At 40.9% G+C, this 19970-nt stretch overlaps 2 protein-coding genes across 4 annotated transcripts in view; both read right to left on the bottom strand.

Annotated features, from left to right (window-relative positions):
* Positions 1-54: 54 nt before the first annotated feature.
* LOC119006301 (CLK4-associating serine/arginine rich protein) lies at positions 55-11394 on the bottom strand. Of its 3 annotated transcripts, none has more exons than XM_037074872.1 (21): positions 11237-11394; positions 9315-9454; positions 8835-8932; positions 8627-8728; positions 7935-8014; positions 7613-7697; positions 7366-7502; positions 7005-7101; positions 6662-6740; positions 6506-6579; positions 6371-6412; positions 6083-6268; positions 5370-5687; positions 5098-5283; positions 4648-4687; positions 2769-2829; positions 2585-2643; positions 2451-2497; positions 2282-2367; positions 1983-2059; positions 55-780 (listed from the first exon to the last, which is right to left on the bottom strand). In XM_037074872.1, the coding sequence occupies exons 2-20, from the start codon at positions 9411-9413 to the stop codon at positions 1986-1988; spliced, it is 1950 nt and encodes a 649-aa protein (XP_036930767.1). In that variant the 5' UTR covers positions 9414-9454; positions 11237-11394; the 3' UTR covers positions 55-780; positions 1983-1985. The 3 variants fall into 3 exon arrangements, 2 of the variants coding, with proteins under 2 accessions (XP_036930767.1, XP_036930777.1); XM_037074882.1 differs by having other exon boundaries at positions 2035-2059; XR_005070748.1 differs by lacking the exons at positions 55-780; positions 1983-2059 and having other exon boundaries at positions 4644-4687.
* Positions 11395-15282: 3888 nt separating this feature from the next.
* Positions 15283-19970, bottom strand: part of LOC119012697 (protein jagged-1b) — a 49496-nt gene continuing 44808 nt past the window's right edge. Inside the window, exons 10-14 of the mRNA XM_037086741.1 lie at positions 18966-19079; positions 18594-18640; positions 17974-18150; positions 16709-16859; positions 15283-16618 (exon numbers count right to left, since the gene is read on the bottom strand). Of these exons, the coding sequence (XP_036942636.1) occupies positions 16179-16618; positions 16709-16859; positions 17974-18150; positions 18594-18640; positions 18966-19079 (929 nt within the window). The 3' untranslated portion in view covers positions 15283-16178. The remainder of the gene's footprint in view (positions 16619-16708; positions 16860-17973; positions 18151-18593; positions 18641-18965; positions 19080-19970) is intronic.

The raw sequence follows: 19970 nt of genomic DNA, 5'->3' as shown, positions 1-19970 counted from the left end.
ATTTTTTGGGTGAAACATGTCGACACACATGATTTCAAAAGAAGAAGAATACAATCAATTTCAAAGACACTTTTATTTGCCATTTTGTATTTAACATTCCACATTACTGAGAACAAAAAGATATTTGCTGCTGTTGACCGGCTGGCAAAGGACAGAGTATAAAAAGAGATGTCGATTGATTTAATTCATACATGAACTGTGTTTGCATCTTGTTTTCACAAAGGGGTTTCAAATGGATGTGTATAAATATCCTGTACATCAGTTTATTAAGGATGTTTAAAATGGGTTTCAGCGAGTGTTCCGTGTTGAGAAAAGTAAAACTTTGATAAAGATAGCAATGATGTGACAATGTGAGGTAAAACGTGATATATTGCTTACTGTTACGGACTCTGACACGCAAATGTTCCCCGGACGAGTCCACGTTTAGAAGAAATGTTCAGGCAGAAAAGGAATAAAAAAGGAAGCATGCAGAAGAAATCAAGACGAAGCAGAGATGAAAAGGCAGAGCAAATTCTGCTTGGCTGAACCAGTCGACTGTGTGATTAGTGAAACTCAGGTATGACAGTCAAATGTTATATTCTGCGGACACAGAGCTAGAGAACAGTGTGTTCAGGTACAGATTTGTGAGTGAGTCAGTCCATCTCTTCATATTTCCATGTAATATCCTTTTTCATAGGACAGTATGTTTGTCAGCGCTACACTGAAGGATCTGTCTGATGCGTCCATGTTTCCACAGCTCAGTATCGGTAGTGAGGACTCCTTGACCGAGACCGCGACCTCCTGGAAAAAACACAAAATGAGTCAGTATCAAGATGAGATGTGAGTAAAAGAATCTGATAAACATAATAAAGAAAATGTGCCTGAAGGAGAAAGACAGTTGATCATTGAGTCTCTTTGCATAATGTCAGATGACGGCCTGGGGATAAGACTTAATGATCACCTTTCTTTCTCCAGAATTACTTGGCACACCGTTTAAAGCCTTTAAAGCACTCAAAGTCTTCACGCACTATTACTGTCAACATGTGTTTGGTGACAGTTAACATCCAGCAATTTAAACTGAGGTGTTAATCTGTGGTTTAAAGATCTGTCAGTTTTGGAGAAACGACAGCTTCCAATCCTGAGTTTCTGGTTAGTCTGAATAAGAATGGACAACTGAACTAAACTTCTATTTTAGGACAACTTCATTATTTACTTGAGATGAGAGGCCGTCTGATTTATCTGCTGGATTCATGCATCAGCTGATAATAGGACTTGACTTACATGTATATCAAAAACAGGGAATTGCAGCACATAAAATGCTAAAAAAAAACAAAAAAAACCAAACATGTTTGAGGTCATTTAGACAGTGACTCTAGTGTGTTCAATAACAAAATTTACTTTTCAAATAAAAAGTTGTATTATTTTAGAGGAGACGTTCTGCTAATTTTCAGGTTGATAATTTTATTTTGGGTTACTACTAGAACAAGTTTACATATTTAAACCAGTTTTCTCATTCTGTCTAGTGCTGCAGCTCTGTATTAAACGCTCTGTTTTAGCTCCTGTCACTTAAAATCATTTGAATCAAAATAAAATATGGTAATACGAATCGAAGGACAATGTTTGTTTACATTAAGTTCAGGCAGTGTATCACACATTCACTTACAAATAAACAACCAGGTTTCCACCATGAAGTGATTGTTGTTGTTACCGCAGCGTCCGGTGATTTCATTGTAACTTGTGTATAAACATGTTCTTGTTAATGTACTGAAGTTCAAACTTGTTTGAATTTGTCGGGAAGAATAAACTGCTGTGAAGAGTTTGAAGTATTTTGCGTGACTTTCTGTATTAACTGGATTGTTTTTGTTCCTGGCCTTGTTCGCAACTTCTCTCTCAAAAGTTACCTCACAGATTTGACAGATAACAGAAGAAAGAGGTAGCTGAGCCATGCATATAATAAGGCCTTTGAGATACAGGTTTGTGTATTAATGTGAACAAATCCCCACATATCAGTCTGCTTCGTCGGAGCTGCTCGGATTCTTGCGGCTTCTCGCATACCTTCTGTGTGAGCTGTGCTCTCGGCCTGAGGGACAGAGGACACAGAGCACACCATCAAAACAATAGCATGCCACAACATCCAACACCAATAAAACTGTCAGAGCACAATCTGATGCCAGCAAATCAGTCGCCGGCTGATTATATATTTTGGTTACTTCTGTTCTGAGTAAGCACGCACACAATAAACACTGCGCTGAATACAATCGTTATTATTCTATTAGATCCATATGGCCGTGTGCGGTCTTACCATGTTTGGAGGGAGAAGGCGAGTGGCTCTGTCGGCCGTACTGTCTCTCCCATTCGTCCCTCTCTTTCTCACGTCGCTCACGCTCCCTAAGGGCAGAGCCTCTGGGTCAGACAATTGCAACATGCAAATACCAAACAGTCCACTTAGACACACACACACAGATTCTTACTTCATGCGTATTTTGCGTGCCATGGCTCGTAGCTCTCCCTCTCGCTCCTGTAAAACAAACACAGTAACGAGGTGAGATGCAGGATAACGCTAGTAGCTGTTTCTGCCGGAAAAAAAAAACAAACTAGAACACACCTGTCGTTTGTGTTCCTGTTGCTGGATCTTCACCTGAGCTGCTCTTTTATCTGCCTTGGCTACAGGACAAGAGAAACAAACACAGCAAATTAAGAGGAGATAGCGGATCAGTTATCGGTTTTGTCATTTGCATAATGTGACAAAACGTTCAACATCACTCAGAGGTCTGTGCTGTTCTACTCACACTGCTTGTTGAGTGCCTTCTGCATTCGTAGCTTCAGACGCTCCTGAGGGGTCATCTTGGGCTGCAGGTGACACAACTGTGTTAGCACATCCTTTCACAGCCTGATAAAAGTGTGTGTGTGTGCGTGCGTGTGAGAAAGAGATCAAAGGCACCGCGCTAATACACAATTTCAATACCATCACCTTCATGTACAGTATCTGGTGGAGATGAAAAGGCCACAGATAAATTAATTATGTGTGATGTTTGTTCAGTCAATAAGCACCCTGGAGTCTTACAGGCTCTGTGTGTGTGTGTGTGTGTGTGTGTGTGTGTGTGTGTGTGTGTGTGTGTGTACAGAGACACACTGCTACTGTAGGGCAGGATTCCAGTCACATGAACCTTTACACAACAGATGTACACGTATGAAAACTGTCAGAGAGATTCAGAGAGAAAAGAAGAAGCAGAAGGAGGTCGGGAAGTGAGGCAAGGGTAAGTTCAGGTCCAGTGAGTTCAGTTTAGAACGAGCCAGTGGTATTTTGTCAGAGACACACCCATCACTGGCCCGTTCATACCTGGCCAGGCAAGAAAACTGCAGGTCACAACACCTCAGGCTAGAACAAGTAATAACCCTCTTCCACTCTGTCTTTACATGCAAGTCTTTTCTATAGAAGTAAAAGAGGAACCACTTCAGGGTGGCAAACTATGCAGAATGGTAAAACAACAACAACTAGATTTGTTATTTAGCCTTGAACTTTTGACATTTTGGAAAATATGTTTATCAGCTTTTTTGTCCTAGAGCGACATCAGAAGCTACCACAAGCATCCCTTCGTTTAGCTTAGCATGAAGTCTGAGAACAGCTAGCCAGGTTCTGTCTGAAGAAAATCCACCTGTAAGCATCTCTTAAGCCTGCTAATTAACATTTTATATCTAGTTTGCTAGATTCAGTACTAGGCCAGCACATAAACCCCAACAAATCTGTGATTTGTGAGTTTCTGTAGAGATTTAACAAATGAAGTTGAACATATTAGTCTCTGAGCCTTATAGGTGCTTGTGGGCAATTTTTTTTTTTTCCATAAAAAGAGAGGCTAGCTGTTTGCCTCTGTTTTAAGTACTTATGCTAAGCTAACAGGTTGCTCCCTTTAGCTTCATGTCGCACACATACATGAGAGTGTAATTTTCTGTGTATCCCAAAAAGGCCAACTGCTCCTTTAACTCTCATCAAGCCTTCAGTCTGTATGTGCTCTGCTGCTTGTTAAAACAAGCAAGATAAAGGCTGTCCAGAGCACAGCCATCAATCGTTGTTTTTCAATCGTTAACAAACATCATCTGTCACTTTTAAATGATCACTTGGTCAATACTGATTTATAATTTGTATCAAGACATGGAGTATTGAAGAAAACAAGGCATCTTCTTCATCTGAGGGCGTTGATATGATAAACTGCTGAGACTACAAACAGATATAAAGACGCTTCACTCTCTCACCCACATGTATATATATATATATATACACATGCATGCACAACCAAGACTTAAAGCACAATCAAGACAAAATGACTTCACAGGGTGCCCAAATGTTCACTCCATACAGAGATGGCAGCATTAATTCAGTCTGTCATTTTTCAGTGTTTGCAAGTTCACATTCTTCTCAGCAAAACACTGAGAAGGTGAAGAAAACTGCATTGGCAAATAGATGCGGGGCTTTGACTGCAGTGCATGTCCACGTTGTGTAAACAAGAAAGAAAAAAAAAAAAAAGAAAAAAAAAAAATCACATCATTTTATTTTCTGTGGGCAACAATGGCTTCTACATCCCAGCTTGGTGGACAACCATGTCAGCCTGTCAGGGATGAGGGAGGCGTAGGCTTTAGAAAGAAACCCAGCTAGATCAAATTCTTACTGACTTTGGCAGCTCCCGTCTCTTTACCACCCGGAGTTTCAGGCCTGGAGAGGAAGAAAGAAGACAATCAGCTTGGGCGGACTGACATCTTGATTGATAATCAAAACCCTTGTTTCTTTAAGGAGTCCATATGGTATTCAAAACTGTTTGACAACAAACTAATCACTAACTTCACACATATTAATTAAGTAAATAAAAATTAATTAGTGCAAGACAAAGTCTTTGTAAAATTGGAATGAGACATGTTTGTAATTTACGAGCAGCCCCTAAAGGCACCATGCAGAGAGCAGTCAGTCAGCAGAAGCAGGTATTTGGTTTGCTGCAAGCCCACACAATGTGAAAACGTGGGCCAACTCCAGATTGTGAACATTTATTTTACGGCTTCGTCCTGTGTTTCAGGATCATCACACCCCTAGTGGAGTTTTTTCGCTGCCACAGAGTTTGATCTTCTTACTTTCTTAGCTTGTCACAAATGTTGGTGGAGGAAGCCTGGGCTCCTCTGTGAGCAGGGGAGGGACTGTGGTTGGCACGACTGGGGGACTGAGACGGACTGTGGCTGTCGCTGTCTCCCCGCCGATGGCCTCCGCTACTCCGACATCCTCGTCTCGAGCCGCCCCCCTGTCGTGAGCTAGAACGAGACCTGACAGAACGGAAAAAGAGCTGAGATCACTACTGGGTGTGTGATTTGAATACGTAACCGTTGGTAGACATGAGCAGAAACCTTACCTCGTTCGTCTGCGTGCTGAGTATCGTCTCCTATCCCTATCCCTGTCTCGTTCCCTCTCTCGTTCTCTTTCTCGGTCATTGGACCGCGATCGTGTCCGGTCTCGTCTCCTCCAGGACGCTCCCCCTCCGTTCCCTCCTCTACCCCGGGAGTGAGATCTGGAACGCCGTCTCGACCGTGACCGGGTCCGGGATCGCCGCCCATCCCTCCCTCCCCGTCCACGCCGGGCACGGCGTGAACGAGAAGAAGAACGAGACGAGGAGCGAGAGGAGGAGTGGGAGGAGGAGGACGGGGAGTGACTGGAGGATGACCTTCGTCTCCTGGATAAACAGAGACCCTGTTTTAGTAATAACACCAGCCCAGCACCTAGCCTATCTTCAGAATACTTCTGTTCTCTTGTTTTAAAGAAATCACATCGATTTTAAGTAAATTATCAAAATATTAAAGAATCATACATCTGGTTCCTATTGCCACAATCAACTTAGTAAATGTGTGTCAACACTTAAAACTATCCAACCTAACACATTTTGACTATACACACATGCAGAGTGCGATAAAGACTTCACTAACATGAAAAACTGTAATCCACCTCACCTACCACAAAAATCAGTATTTCATCGTCAGTATTCTTTCTGCCTCAACAGCTGTGGTCATTTCAACAGACAACAAACTGACTGAAACCAATGAAAAGCCAGGAAAACGGAAAGTTACCGACCGGGAGCCCCTGTTATGACCTGCAGGGTGCTGCGAGTTGGAGGTGGCATGGCCAGTGTTAGGAGCAGGTGTTTGTGCTGCTGCAGCTTCATCATCGCTGCCTCCAAAGCTGGTGATGAAGGTGATCTTCTCTGGACCGGGTGTACGAGAGCGTGACCGGGACTCAGAGCTCGACTCGGACTCTGGCCTGAGAAACATTATAAAAAGAAAATAAACAGAAAAAAGTTCAAACACACAAGCAGACAAAAGAAATCAGGACATTTGCGAGGTAAATATGAAGTCAACTTACCGTTTATAGGGGTCGTACGTTGGGCTGTCTCTCCTGGCATAGCTGAAAAACAGGAGTATGATGACATAACTTCAACATGTGCTGAGATAAGCCAACTGATTAGGTGAAAACTCTTTCAGGGCATCATAAATTTACCTTGGTGGGCTGATCTGTCTACCTTTGAGCCTCTTTTCTCTGAACTCTCTCCTTTGTCTTCTGGATCGCCGGCCCTGAGACGATCAAACATGTCACTTAAAAATGCTGATAAGAATCAATCATAAGACACAAATTCCTCAGTGGATGTCATCTTACAGAGTACATGGCCTTCTCCGCCTCCAGAGCTTTGGCATGTTTGATGGCCTCCACTTCCTCCTTGTCTTTCCGTAACATCCTGAGAATCAGGTATCATGTTAACAGTCTCATAACAAAAAACTGTGCAAAACATTAGTCAGTTATGATACTTTCATATAAAATTTCAAACAAGTCAAGTCTTAAAACACAACAGAGCAAAAGCTGCGGTAATTAATTTATTAGTTGTTAGCGATTTAATAAGTCATCATCTATTTTGATAATCAAACAGAGCCTCATTCATAGCAGCACATAACAGACCCGGCAGGTGAGTTCAGACATCATGATGTAATCACAGACATGTTACCTCACAAAGTCTCCTTCAGCCATTCCATATGAGGTTGCCATTTTGTTTACGTCCAACACCTGTTCCTGGTTCAGCTCATCAACATCGACCTCCACATCTGTACAGTGACAAAAATAACAGTGTGTCAAAGCATAAAAAAACATAAAAAATAAAGTCAATATCAAATATAATTTTTACCAATCTTAAGCCAGATATGACAAGTTTTTCTTATAAACTGATGAAGGTCGACAGACTGAAGGCTGTTGTTGTTCTATATTACATATTTCTGCTCCACTTCTCGTTTCTGGAGCTGTTTAACATTACAACTTTGTTTTCCCCCCCTAAAGTGTTAATCTCATTAGTGCTGAACCCATTTCCTCACCAATATCTGGGATGCCCTCGTCTTCTTCGGATTCACTGTTCTCTGAATTGTCTTCATCTTTGTCTGACTGGGGTTCAGGCTCGGTCACAGTGCTGTCTTCATAGGTGTAACCAATGGTGGCCTTTTTTTCAGCCAGTCTGCACAACGGAAGGAGATATTTATAAATACACAAACAGCTGAAAAGTTGGACTTTAAGCATCATGGATTTCAGTCCACAGTCGGCAGGAAACAACCACTTCAAACATACTTTTTCTTCTCATCTTCATTTGGCTTCTGCAGGCCACCGTAGAGCTCATCCAGGTAGATTTGGTATAAACATTGCTCCTCAGAGACTGTGGGAGGACAGCAGGGAGTTTAACAGCACAACACCACTGCAAAATATACCCACTGAGGGAGGTTAACAGACTATTACAGCCACATTAAAGTAACGTGCAGCACTGTGAATGTGTGAACTCTATTAACAATTCCTTTCAAGTGATGTATTACTTCTGATGATGCAGCTTCTGACAGTCGAATAAAAAACTACTTTTTCTTGAAAGAACATCAGTTAATACGTTTGTGATACTCACTATTTGCAAAGTCGTTCTGCACGAGGCCTCTGTAGCGTTCATAATTGCACTTCCTCTCCTCCATCTCCTGCTCCGGGGTGCTGAATGTCACAAAGAGCGGAAGGATGTTTTTCACATTTATTACTTGACTGAATACTCACATCTCAACACGCTGAGCATTTTCTTTTCTGAGGCTGAAACATCTGGCTCTTAAACATTGTAGAAGAAGTAGTTTAATAATGCTTGACATCATTTAGTAACACATTCATTTTAAATTACAGTAACAACCAGTGTTTTGAGTATGATGCATTTCAGACATTAAAGGAAAGGTTATGGAAAGGTTTTTCTTTCCAAGTTTTACATTTACTAGAAATTCATCTGACTCAAACTGATACACAACCTGGTTCTACATATATAAGCTAATAATGTTGCTGTGTTAAACAGAAAAGAATAAAAATTAAACAGACTAAATCTCTCTGTTTGAAGCTTCAAAGCACTCTCAAAACAATATTGTGTTAAGGTATCGTGCTTTGTTGTATTCATGACTTTTGCTCTACTTCAGTAAAACGCCTCAAATACCAAAATGTATAATAAAAGAACAAAACATGAATGTTGCCACAATGCCCCACTGTTATACAGTCATAAGCAAAACAAATCAAAAATCATAAAATATTCATACTAAGCAGAGTGTGACATTTCATTTTAGGACTTACGATGTGTTGAGCAGTGGAGGTGTGTAGGTGGGGATGTAATCCAGGTGAGCCCTCACATCAAACCTGTCAATCATGTTGTTGGCATCTCCCTGCCACGGCATCCTTTTCACAAAACAAAAGAGAGGTTCAGTCTGATCAGTGAGACCCGACACACACTGTGCATCTGATGTGATGTCTAGTGTGTGTGTGTGTGTGTGTGTCTCCTCACATGTTGATGGGGCTCTCTGCAGCCAGAGCCACGGCAGGATCCAGATGGATCTTGTAGGCTCGGCCATGAACCTGGAGAAACTGAGCTGGATCTTTTTTCTGTTGAGACAGAATGAGAGGCAGTCAGCAGACAATTAAATTACATCTTGTAATCAAACAAAAAACCCCTCACCACATAGTGAAGAATATTTTACTGCACAGCATTTCATCTCTAAGTTTCATCTTCTTTTCGAACAAGAAGCACAGTTCAGGATGTGCTACCTAACGGCGTCTTGTTAAGTGAGGCAGATTGAACACACTCTTATCTTCACTGTTCAAAATACTGCTGTAAATCTGATAGTTGACTGCATCACTCTGTCTCAGGTCTTCATCAGACACCCGTTAGAGAGCTACAACAACAAAAAAAAAAAACTTGCTGCCACAAATATGATACTTAAGATTCACTGAATGTGTTGCTCAGCTAGATGAAAAAGTCTCTTACGATCTTCTCATAGTACTCCCGCCGTCGCTCGCCTCGGCGTTTGTAATCTACCATCATGCCACGGAGCTTGCGCTCATGCTTGCGGGCCTCCTGCCACATGACGGCTCCGCTGGGGGTGGGGGCGCGGCGGGGCACGGCTGCTGTAGATTGGCAGAGACAAAGGGAAAAATGGGAAACAGGAGAAAGAGAGAGCACAAAAGGACGTCAGGAAATTTCAGTACAGAGATAGAAATAGAGGAGGCGTGGAGTGAAGGAGACAAAATAATGTATTTTTAACAAATAATCGACAGAGGCATGCTGCACAGACAGAGCTCTAGAGAGCACTTTACATAACCTCAGGCTCCCACATCATTTTATTGGTAAAGATATTATGAATATAACTACATTCAGCAGTTATTAAACATGAAAATAACAAACTATGAACCACAATTAAATACAACTGAAAGCACAATGCCAACGCTCAGTCCTATATTTATCTAGGATAGAACATGTGACTATCAATCATACTGAGTAAAGATAATTCTGGGAAAGCAGTGCATCAGAACAATTTGTATATCGTGGAACATTTTATGGGTGAGACTATTTCGGTGCCTTAAAATCTGTGAAGTGCCACTTCACATTTCCATTCAGCGCATCAGTGCGATTCATATATTAACTTACTAATTAATTAATTAAATGATTAATTAATTAATACATTGATACACACACAAAATATTTCATAATATATTGTCAACATATACCAGGATTTCATGTATATTTTGCACATGTGCGCTGCATGTCTGTTTGTACTGCTTCTAAACCCCTTACAAACAAAGTCATGAGACATCACAACCTTGAAACATTTTGAATCAAGCCATTGATTATTGTGGTCATGAAAAATGCTGCATTGCCTGTTTTATCTGACCCCACATCTTCAGAGGAGAAAACCGTTCCACCTCCACCTCATTCCAATGGTGCCTACTCCTCAATAAACACTTAAATTAACTAACAGTCTTGACTGACTTCTTATGAAAAATATTACAGTCCAGTGCAGTTAACTTTAAAACTAGACAACGTCATGTGATTTCCCCTTTTGTCACAGAAAAACAGTTCATATGAAGCCACAAAGATGGTTTCATGTTGACTGACATCACAGGAGGGAAACACTTATTTCCATTTACCCAGTGCTATTCATCCCTTGTGGCTCAGCACCGACTATACACATTGTTTTTATATCTAACCATAGTTAAAGGGGATGATAGTTTACTTTCAGCTGCCCATGACTGTAGCTAACTATTTGCTGTTGCAGAGTAAAGTGACATTCAAGCCAACAAAAAAAATGAAAGACATTATATGTGTGCAAGATACTTCCAGTAGGAGTTTTCTTAATTTCCAATCACCTTCTCAATTGCAGGCTTATTACAGCCACATTTGGAGAGTGCATGGGTTACACAACATTAAAAAGGTATAGTTGCACAACACAGCAACGTTATTGTACTCTTCGATATCAGTTTTATCGCCACCGCGTTTAATCATTAACATTACTTGTGTTAGTTTAGTAGCTTCATGTAGCTAAATCGTGTGGAGCCGAAGAGCTAACCTAGCTAACTATCTTCATATTATCGTTGTCGAGCTCCTCACACCACAACACTGTTTATCTGATGTAAATTGTATTTATTTCTATCATTCACACCTTTCTCCATTTGATATTAGGCTGAATAGAACGTAAAATGTCAATGTTCTCAAAGTTATTGAGGAGTTTGTAGGCATACATGTCGGCCTGGTTGCGCCTGCAGCCCAGGCCCACTGTTAGCATCACAGTTAGCACACATTAGCTTAGCTCAACCTGCAAAAATGCGTGTGTCGCAGCCTCTTTAACACCGACACAGCGTGAGACACAGCTGCAGAACAGACTCGGCACGGTTTCAAATGTCACCGTTTACCTGTTTTGTGGGCCACCAACACACACTGGGGTTGTTTCCGTCAGCCGAGGACGATGTTAGCGTAGTGCTGTCAGTCACACGCCTCCTTCTCCAGAGACGAGCTGCTTATAGTCGGTCTGTGCAGTACCGAGCTCAGCCTGTGGGGGCGCTACACCGCCTCACACAGCATGAACACCGAAGAGCATCAGTGACTGATTCGATGCTTTGATACACGTTACTACTGGCAAAGTGAAACAATTACATGTGTATATATAGATTTTTTATTATTCATTTTTTGTTGTAAATTCTATCTATCAAGATGTCAGTTGCTGATAAAACAGGCTTAAATTAACCTCAATTAAACAAAACAATTCATGATTCTTGTGTTTGTTTCGTTCTTCAGTGCAAATAGATCATTTGATTCAGGAGAACCTTAAAGAGAAACTCTCGCCAAAAAGCAACCTAGGCTTTATTTGTGACTGTGTATGAGTCAAACCTTTGTGTAAAAGCATAATTATGACGAAAGAGGCACTTTTAAGATTTACTGTAGTTTTGTTTTCGGGCAAGCTAATTTTCAATGGAGTGCAGGTGCACTTTTACGCTAGCATCAAAATAGCTATTTTTAAAATACTAAGGCTCGACACAATGTGAAACTTTGCTCGTAGTATCACCAGGGTCTCTAAGCATGAACACAAGCACATTGTTTTTGTACAAACAGTTTACAAAAAAAGAAAGGTTTTTTAGGAGTTTTTTTTTAGGAGGTCCATTATTACTCTCCAACGTGAGTTGTCCAAAAACTTTCTTTTTAGCAAACTCTTTGTACACAAACAGTGTTCTAACAATGATACTATAAGCAAAGTTTCATGTTGTGTCCAGCCTTCTTAGTGTTTCAAAAATAGCGATTTTGATGCTAGCGTAAGAGTGCCCCAGCACTCCCATTGAAAATTAGCTTGCCCAAAAACGAAACAATGGTAAATCTTAAAAGTGCCTCTTTCGTCGTAATTATGCTTTTACACAAAGGTTTGAATCATACACAATCACAAATAAAGCCTTGGTTGCTTTTTGGTGAGAGTTACACTTTAAAGTTATGTAGATTTAGAGAAGACAATCTCATCAGAAGATTGACTGATTTTTTTCTTTTATGTCTAAACAAACTCCATCCATCCATCCATTACTCCGGTTCATCACAGGGCCGACATATAGGGACAAACAACCATTGACTTTTTTGCATGTCTTTGGATTGTGGGAGGAAGCCAGAGTACCCGGAGAGAACCCACGCAGACACGAGGAGAACATGCAAAGTCCCCACAGAAAGTCTCAGGTCGCGAAACCAAGGACCTTCTTCCTGTTGAGCTCAGCGCTAACCACTGCCACTGTGCAAACTAACTAAATAAACCAGCTCTCTTTGTTTTCATGACTGAATAAACTGAATAAACATACTGACCTTAAAGAACAACACATTTTCATACTGTTGTCATGTCCTGTAGCTTTCACCTCTCCAGCTTCAAACAGTGTTCTGGATCTTATTTTCCTCTGAGAGCAGCTTGTTACAGAAAAGATATTTTTTTCTGATTTTGTATTATTACCTCATTAATAGTGTAAATATGGAAATTCTGAGTTTGAATTTCTTCCCCAAAACTACATTATGATCCTTTAAGTTTCGGTCGGACTCATTTAAAGTCAAAATTCAATAGTTGATTTGTCTGAGTCAGTTTGTTACTCACATTCTTCACATGTATTTTATTGTTCTTAGTTTAACATTTTACACATCCATAAAATGCTCTTGCAGATAACACTTTATATGGACCTGGATAATAAATGATGTGACTCTGATGTTAAACAGTGAGAATGGTAACAGGAGGGATAAAGCTGAGGCAGTGGTTTTAATGTTTCTACCTGCTGTGGCCACAAGATGTCCCTGTAAGACAGGAGAGATGCCCTGAACTCTGAAGACCGCCTCACTTTTCTGAGAATAAAGTAAAATACACTGAATAAAACAGAATAACTTCACCTCAAAACTCTTTTGTGTAAGTTATCTGAATAAACATAAATGATCCTTCTTATGCAATAGGTTTTGTGCAAATGTTGAAATTTGGATCTCCAGTGACGAATAAATCACAGTTTAAACCCCAGATTACCCTTTATTTGTACTGTCACCCACAGGCTGTCAGGAGAATGAAGGACAGGGACCAGAAAGTTTCTTTGCCAAGGCCGTGACATTAAGACTGAAGGGAGAAAAACTACCTTCACCACAGTCAAAACCTGAGATTTCACAGGTAAATGTCTTCCACAGGCACTCAACAATCGGTTTTTGGATTGTGGCGCAGCAACTTTTGAGAAAACTTCCTAATTAATCCGCAAGATGAAGTCTGACATTCTGCAACTGCACAGCAGGTGGAGATTGAACTACAGTCGTGTGTGTGTGTGTGTAAACTCTATTTTCTACATTTCCTCCTGACCAGGGTGGCGACAGGAAGCCCGTGTTCATTTCCAGTCTGCCGCTGTCAGATCACGTTTGTCACATCCATCTGCCCGGTAACTTTCTCTGCTGTGTCACTTTACACACAACTCTTCCTTTCACACACTTTTTTTTTTTTTTTAAGGTTCATTTATCGTGTTAACATCCGCATGAAATATTCAGAGGAGTTGGGTTTACTTACTACACTCCCAAATGTTATACACCTGTTCTTTATGTTTATACAATTCACATTTTTTTTAGCAGTTTGCATCACACCTAAAGTAAACAATGAATTTACAATGGCACAATGTTCGGGAGTTAAAAAAGGGTAATCACTTTTGACGGGCATCAATTTCCATGATCCTGTAACTTTCTACAACACACAAGTTTCTCACAGCCACACAGTTGTTTTCTAGGAAGACAGTGAACAATATTCCTGGTCAGGATCATTGTTTGTGAATCTGTGTCGGAGAGGGAGAAAGAGACACAGAGAGAGAGAGAAAGAGACCTTGTGTTTACAGTGACCCACTGACCTAGTCATGGTGGCTGTGAGCCATGTGTTCATGGTGAAATATCCTCCCTCGGGGCTTTAGCAATGATATGAACAAGAGAGCTTGTCATAGCATCTGAAAAGTGCTCTCACACTGACACAAAGAGTAAGAAGCTCTTCATGCTTGCTTCTAAAGATCATCACACTTAACTTAAAAAAAAAAAAAAAATGTATAACCGAATTAGAATTGCAGTTGCAAAGTTCAATATCTGAATCGCAAGAAACTGTAATTTTTGGGGGGAAAAGGTTGATCACCCTCACTAATACTGAATCATATACCCATCTTCCCAATTTCTTGCAATATGATGTTTTTGACCATATTGTGCATTCCTAATTTATATTTCCATGTGTTTTTTATGTGTTTGTTTTCTGTATCCCTAAGTATGTGTGTTGCTCCATCTTCTTCTTATAATGTGAACCCATCACTTCTTGCCAGTTGCAAACCCTGATTTTCTCCTCCTACAAAATCTTCAGCGATGTCTATGTTTGTTCTGATTCAACACGACATATTTGGCATATTAAATGGGAGGCGTGGAAGGTCAGCATAAACAACACTCACATTGAGAAAAAACACACTTGTAATTAGTTCGTAATTAGTGGCACAGACTAATAAATATAGAGCAAATGAGAAAGTCAAAAGACTGTTGTTGCTCACTCATGATGAATCATTGCTTGAGACTGTGACAGTGATATTCACAACAAAGCTCATCATTGTATCCCAAAGGTTGTTATGCACATATAAACATTTTTACGATCCACAGTGGGAGCTCGAAGCGTTGGGAGAGTGTTGTTGTTGTCTGCACCTCTAGCAGGTTTGGACGGACCCAGGAGGGAATGATGGCAGGAAAAGGTGTCAGAACATGATGTTGAAATATGTATTTTGACAATCTATTGACAAGTGTAAGCTAATAAGAAAATGTTTGAATCTAAAATTATTACATTTTGCACCTTTAATCTCTGTATGACAGCGCTGACACCTCCCTTTAGCAGCGACTGTAACACCTGTGGTCCTGACACTGGTGATAAATGATGATTTGCAATTAAAAAAATAAAAATAGAGTCGGTAAATGCACTTTTATTACAATCCACATGTGCTGGTTGCTCCAAATGGAAAGCAAAATGGGACAAACAGAGCAAAGGAAAACAGTGATACTTCCAGACCAAACCACAGTACAAAAAGGGCATCAATATGTACAATATATCCATGTACAAAAAAGCTATTTTACACACAGGTATGAAAAAATCATACATCTTTGACAGACTGTAGTATTACAGAGACATTACAGGCAACAGTGTATAGTTTTAAAAACAGTTTTTTAAAAGGCTTCGAAGCCTTCAGAGCAGGAGAATGAACTCTCTTTGACAAGTAGATCAACTTTGTTTTACTTTTCTTGAAGTAAACCATCTCTGTCCTTCCTTTTCCAACATGTACACTCATAATATACATTCTCTAGTTCACTCTCACACACATTTACACACAACCAGACACGGAAAGTGTTAAATAAACATCCATTCGTTAATCTCTCTGTCTGTCAGAGTTCAGTCTGAAACGGAAATGGAGGTCTGAACACCAATCAGATGGCGTCGTGGACCAGGAAACAGAGAACGATCCTCTTTTTCCTCTCGACAGTATCTCAGGCACTCAAGTCTCCAGATCAAATCAAGAGTCTGATAAATCTTTCAGTCAAACGTCACGCGCCTGTTGCTTCTCATGGTCGTCAAATAAGGTCAAAGACGACAGCGCAGTTAGACTTTGACCCTTCTGCTTACAGCAACCTTTGCTCCTCCTCAGGTGTCTGCTGACAGCTACCTGAGCACGTAAAGGTCGTGGGGTCAGCCTGTCTTATGGCTGCAACGGAGACACAGTGCAAAAAACTAGAATCAGGTCTGTGAGCGAGAGAGTGCGAAAAACGCAAAATAAAATAAAAAATCAGAGGCTCCCAAGAGTTCAAAGGTCAGGCCTCCAGTTCCTGGCTGTCTGTGTAGTGGAAGCGGTTCAACTTCTCCCTCTCCCGGTTTGAAATGTCCAGTTTGGGCGCGTGAGCTGGCTTCAGAGCCGGAGAAGGGTGTGAAGGTGCAGGAGAGGGCGGCAGGGTCAGTTCAATCTCCTCGTAGCAACGTGAGACGGGGGCGGGCGCTGGAGGGTGAGCGAGCGGGGCGGCCGCGGGGGGCAGGAGGGGCACGGGACGGTCCACGTTTCTGATGAGGTTGACAAACTCCCTCTGGTTGTTGATGCCTTCTTCCTGTGGGACGGCCTGCTGCTTTTTCCGCTTTCGATGGAGGTGGGAGAGGATGAAGGCGCAGGCAGCGCAGCCACAGACCGTCACCAAAGCTAAGACACCCACCAGGATGATGTAGAAGCTGACACCGCCGTGTGTCGTGTCAGACATGGCGCCTGCAGACATGGAGGCAGAGACAGAGTGTTCAACAAAACTTCATGGAGATTTTGCGCTTTTTAAGAAACACACACACACACGATGATTACCTGGACAGTGCTGACCAATGCAGGGATTTTTGAGGCTCATGCACTCGTTACCATAGTAACCCTCAGGGCAGGCACACATGTATCTGCCCTCTGTGCTGTGACAGGACGCCCCCTGCTGGCAGGGGTTGGGATTGCACAGATCCAAAGTGATCTGAAATTATGGAAAGAAGAAACGAAAAGAAGATCGGCTTGAAATTCCTTCTTGTAGTCATTTTACAACCTTTTCTGTAGCAGATTTTAATATTCATAAACTACTTATCCTAGTAACTAATTCATGTTGCAGATATGAGACTTTTTTTATTCATTAACTCTTCAGATAATGGGTGTCTCTACGAAACTAGTAGTTTTCCCTGACAATTTCCAAATTTTCAACAACATTTTAAGGCATTTATTCACATTCTTATTTAAAGGATATTATATTTTATACAGGTGCAGTTTTTATCATCAATATATCATTAAATATAGTAAACTAATTTGTGACTTCAAGATTTAATTAACATTCATTCATGTCACTACTTTTATTTGTTCACTTAATTTTCTATCAGTATATTTATTGTGATTATTATGACTGATTTTTCTTTTACTTTTCAGAATTTTTCTCATTATAGTTGATTGAATTGATAAATAAGATGATATGTTATTTAGTTACATTGCACCTCTATTCAAATGTATAATTTTCCTTTATCATAAGCCTGACTTATGATAGGGCGCTCGACACTTAATGAGTTGTGTCAAGCTGTTGCTTGACAGATATTAAAGAGCCACATGATGTTTTCAAATTTATGCTTCAGTGAATGGCTTCAGTAATCTCCATGGCAACTAGACACCATCCTCCAACAGCTAATGTGACAACCCACTCACTTATATGTGACTTAATATGACCACATTATAAAAACATTATCCGCTGTGCGACATGAAAGGAAAGTGTCGAGCAGCCTCCCATAAATCCAGTAATAAAATATAACTAAGTACATTTACTTGTGTGATGTAGGTACTTGTACTTGAACTTGTACTCGAGTATTCCCACCCTCTTTCTGCTCATTTTTGCTTCCTTGATTATTAAGTACATTTAATATCAAGACACTTGAAGACTTTACTCCAGTTCTGCTCATATGGAGGACTTTCTCTTTTACCAGAGTAACATTTTAACATGGTATCTTTACTTTTACTCAAGCATGACATAACATTTAGGTACATTTCTACAGCACTGCATTTATCTAACTTTAAGCTAGGCTTGAGCTAAAATCTATGAAGGATTTTCTAACCTCGCAGAAGATTCCTGAATATCCTGTGGGACAGTTACAGGTGACGGTCTTTCCATCTTCCTCCACACATTGGCCTCCATGCTGACAAGGTGCGCTGTCACAAGGACTCGGACCATTTTGGCAATATTTCCCCGAGAAGCCAGGTGGACACAAGCATCTGGACCCTGACATCTGGTCCTATATGGGACAGCATATATTGTGCGTTATTTATATATATATATGTGACACAGATGGAGCATCAGGAAAAGGGGCACTACAGAGAAAGAGAGGAGGTCTGTTATGGATCTGCCTCAGGCAATGAAACATTTTAGTCCCCCTTGAGAATAAATACTGCTCACAACTCGAAGCAAAATGTCGAAAGGGTTTTTTATCCACAAAGAAGGCCTGAAATGCCTTGGGCATTAACACAATTAAAATGGTTCCCATGGATTCACTTTAAAATGTAGTTTCTTGAGCTTTTGTGCGAATTTCTCAATTTAAGGAACAAATAAGGGAATGACAAAGGAGGCAGTAATGCCACCAGTCTGAGACAGAGTGGGAGGAAGACAATGAGGTGGATCAGTGTTGTGACTGCAACAACAGGCAAATTAGACGGAGGGCAGCACAGCCAGGACTCTTACCTCACAATGTCCGCCGTTCAGACACAAACCCTGACAGCTGCTGTTCCCTAAGAGAGACCAGAAACACTTTGTCATTATCGGTCACACACAGATATTTATGCAATATGGTGCTGTAAACAACAATACACACAGAGAAAAGAGTGCAACAATACTCAAAAGCAAAAGTCAGTCTTTACTCATTGTGTATTTTAGTGATGCAGCATGACAGATGATTGATGTAACTGGTGCTGAGGTAAAATGATCTCCTGCCTGCAGGGACTCTGGTCTGCAGGTGAACTCCTGTTTAAACTCGGTCCACTGAGGCTCTTCATGTTTCACTGCCTGCCGCCACGGGACTCTTTTATCTTTTATTCCTTTTCCTTTTATACTCACTGATGTCACAGTTAGGCCCTGTCCACCCAGGAAGGCAGTCACACAGGTACCCTCCGATCAGGTTGCGACAAGAGCGGGCGTGGACGCAGATACTCATTTCACACTCGTTGGTGTCTGAAGGGAGGAAGAATAAGAAGGAATGTTTCCAGATATACTGATGTGATGAACAAGATTTCATCTCTGCTGTCCCTGATAGATCTAAACCAGGACAACAACAATCTTGTTTCCGCTGCCTCTAATTTTTACATAAACATGTAGATTTTTTGTGCAGATTTTTGTGACAGATGTGCAGATATGGCCACGTTTCCCTCCAGATGATGTTCCTGTCCACATACTTCACATCAGTATGCTCTTTGATTAATAGTTTAATCCAGATATGGTGCTTTGTTCAATTGATGGAACAAAAGTTGTCTAAAAGGCTGCTGTTTTAGCACTTATTATTATTGTTATACAGGAGATAAACTAACAAGAAACAAATTTGTAAAACCTGCGACCAGCACAGCATCCAGGTGCATTCTCAAGCACACAACCTCACAAACACTTCATCTCCATGAGTAATTTTAGCCTTATAGATAGAAAGCTGCAGTTGCCAGTCGACGCTAGAGTTGAATTCTAAACTCTGTATTTTAAGAATGACGTCAGTAGCAATACACAAGAAAACAAATGGTACCAAATTCCAGTACCTCAAATCTTTAGAGGATAGAAGGGAAGAGAAGGCACGAGATGTCACCTGCGCAGTAAGTCAGTCAGGTTTCACACTGTCTTGATTGACAAGATCTTAGCGTTTTTAACCAGCGCACTTAAAAGCTACTGGCTGCGTCCATACCAACATGCTGTTTTGTGTGCTAAAACAGTATGTGAGGTTTTATACTATGCCTGAAACCTTGGTATGAAACCTTGAGTACGTGAACTGCATAGTATTTACTGTGCAATAGTGAAGACAACAACAACACAACAGACAATTCTGCCGCTGCTTTTACTATGGACTGGGATGTTATGCGCCTT

The sequence above is a fragment of the Acanthopagrus latus genome, chromosome 2, assembly GCF_904848185.1.
Source record: "Acanthopagrus latus isolate v.2019 chromosome 2, fAcaLat1.1, whole genome shotgun sequence".
In the NCBI taxonomy this organism is placed as follows: domain Eukaryota; kingdom Metazoa; phylum Chordata; class Actinopteri; order Spariformes; family Sparidae; genus Acanthopagrus; species Acanthopagrus latus.
The sequence above is the reverse complement of the archived record's forward strand: the minus strand, read 5'-3'. Positions and strand labels throughout refer to the sequence as shown.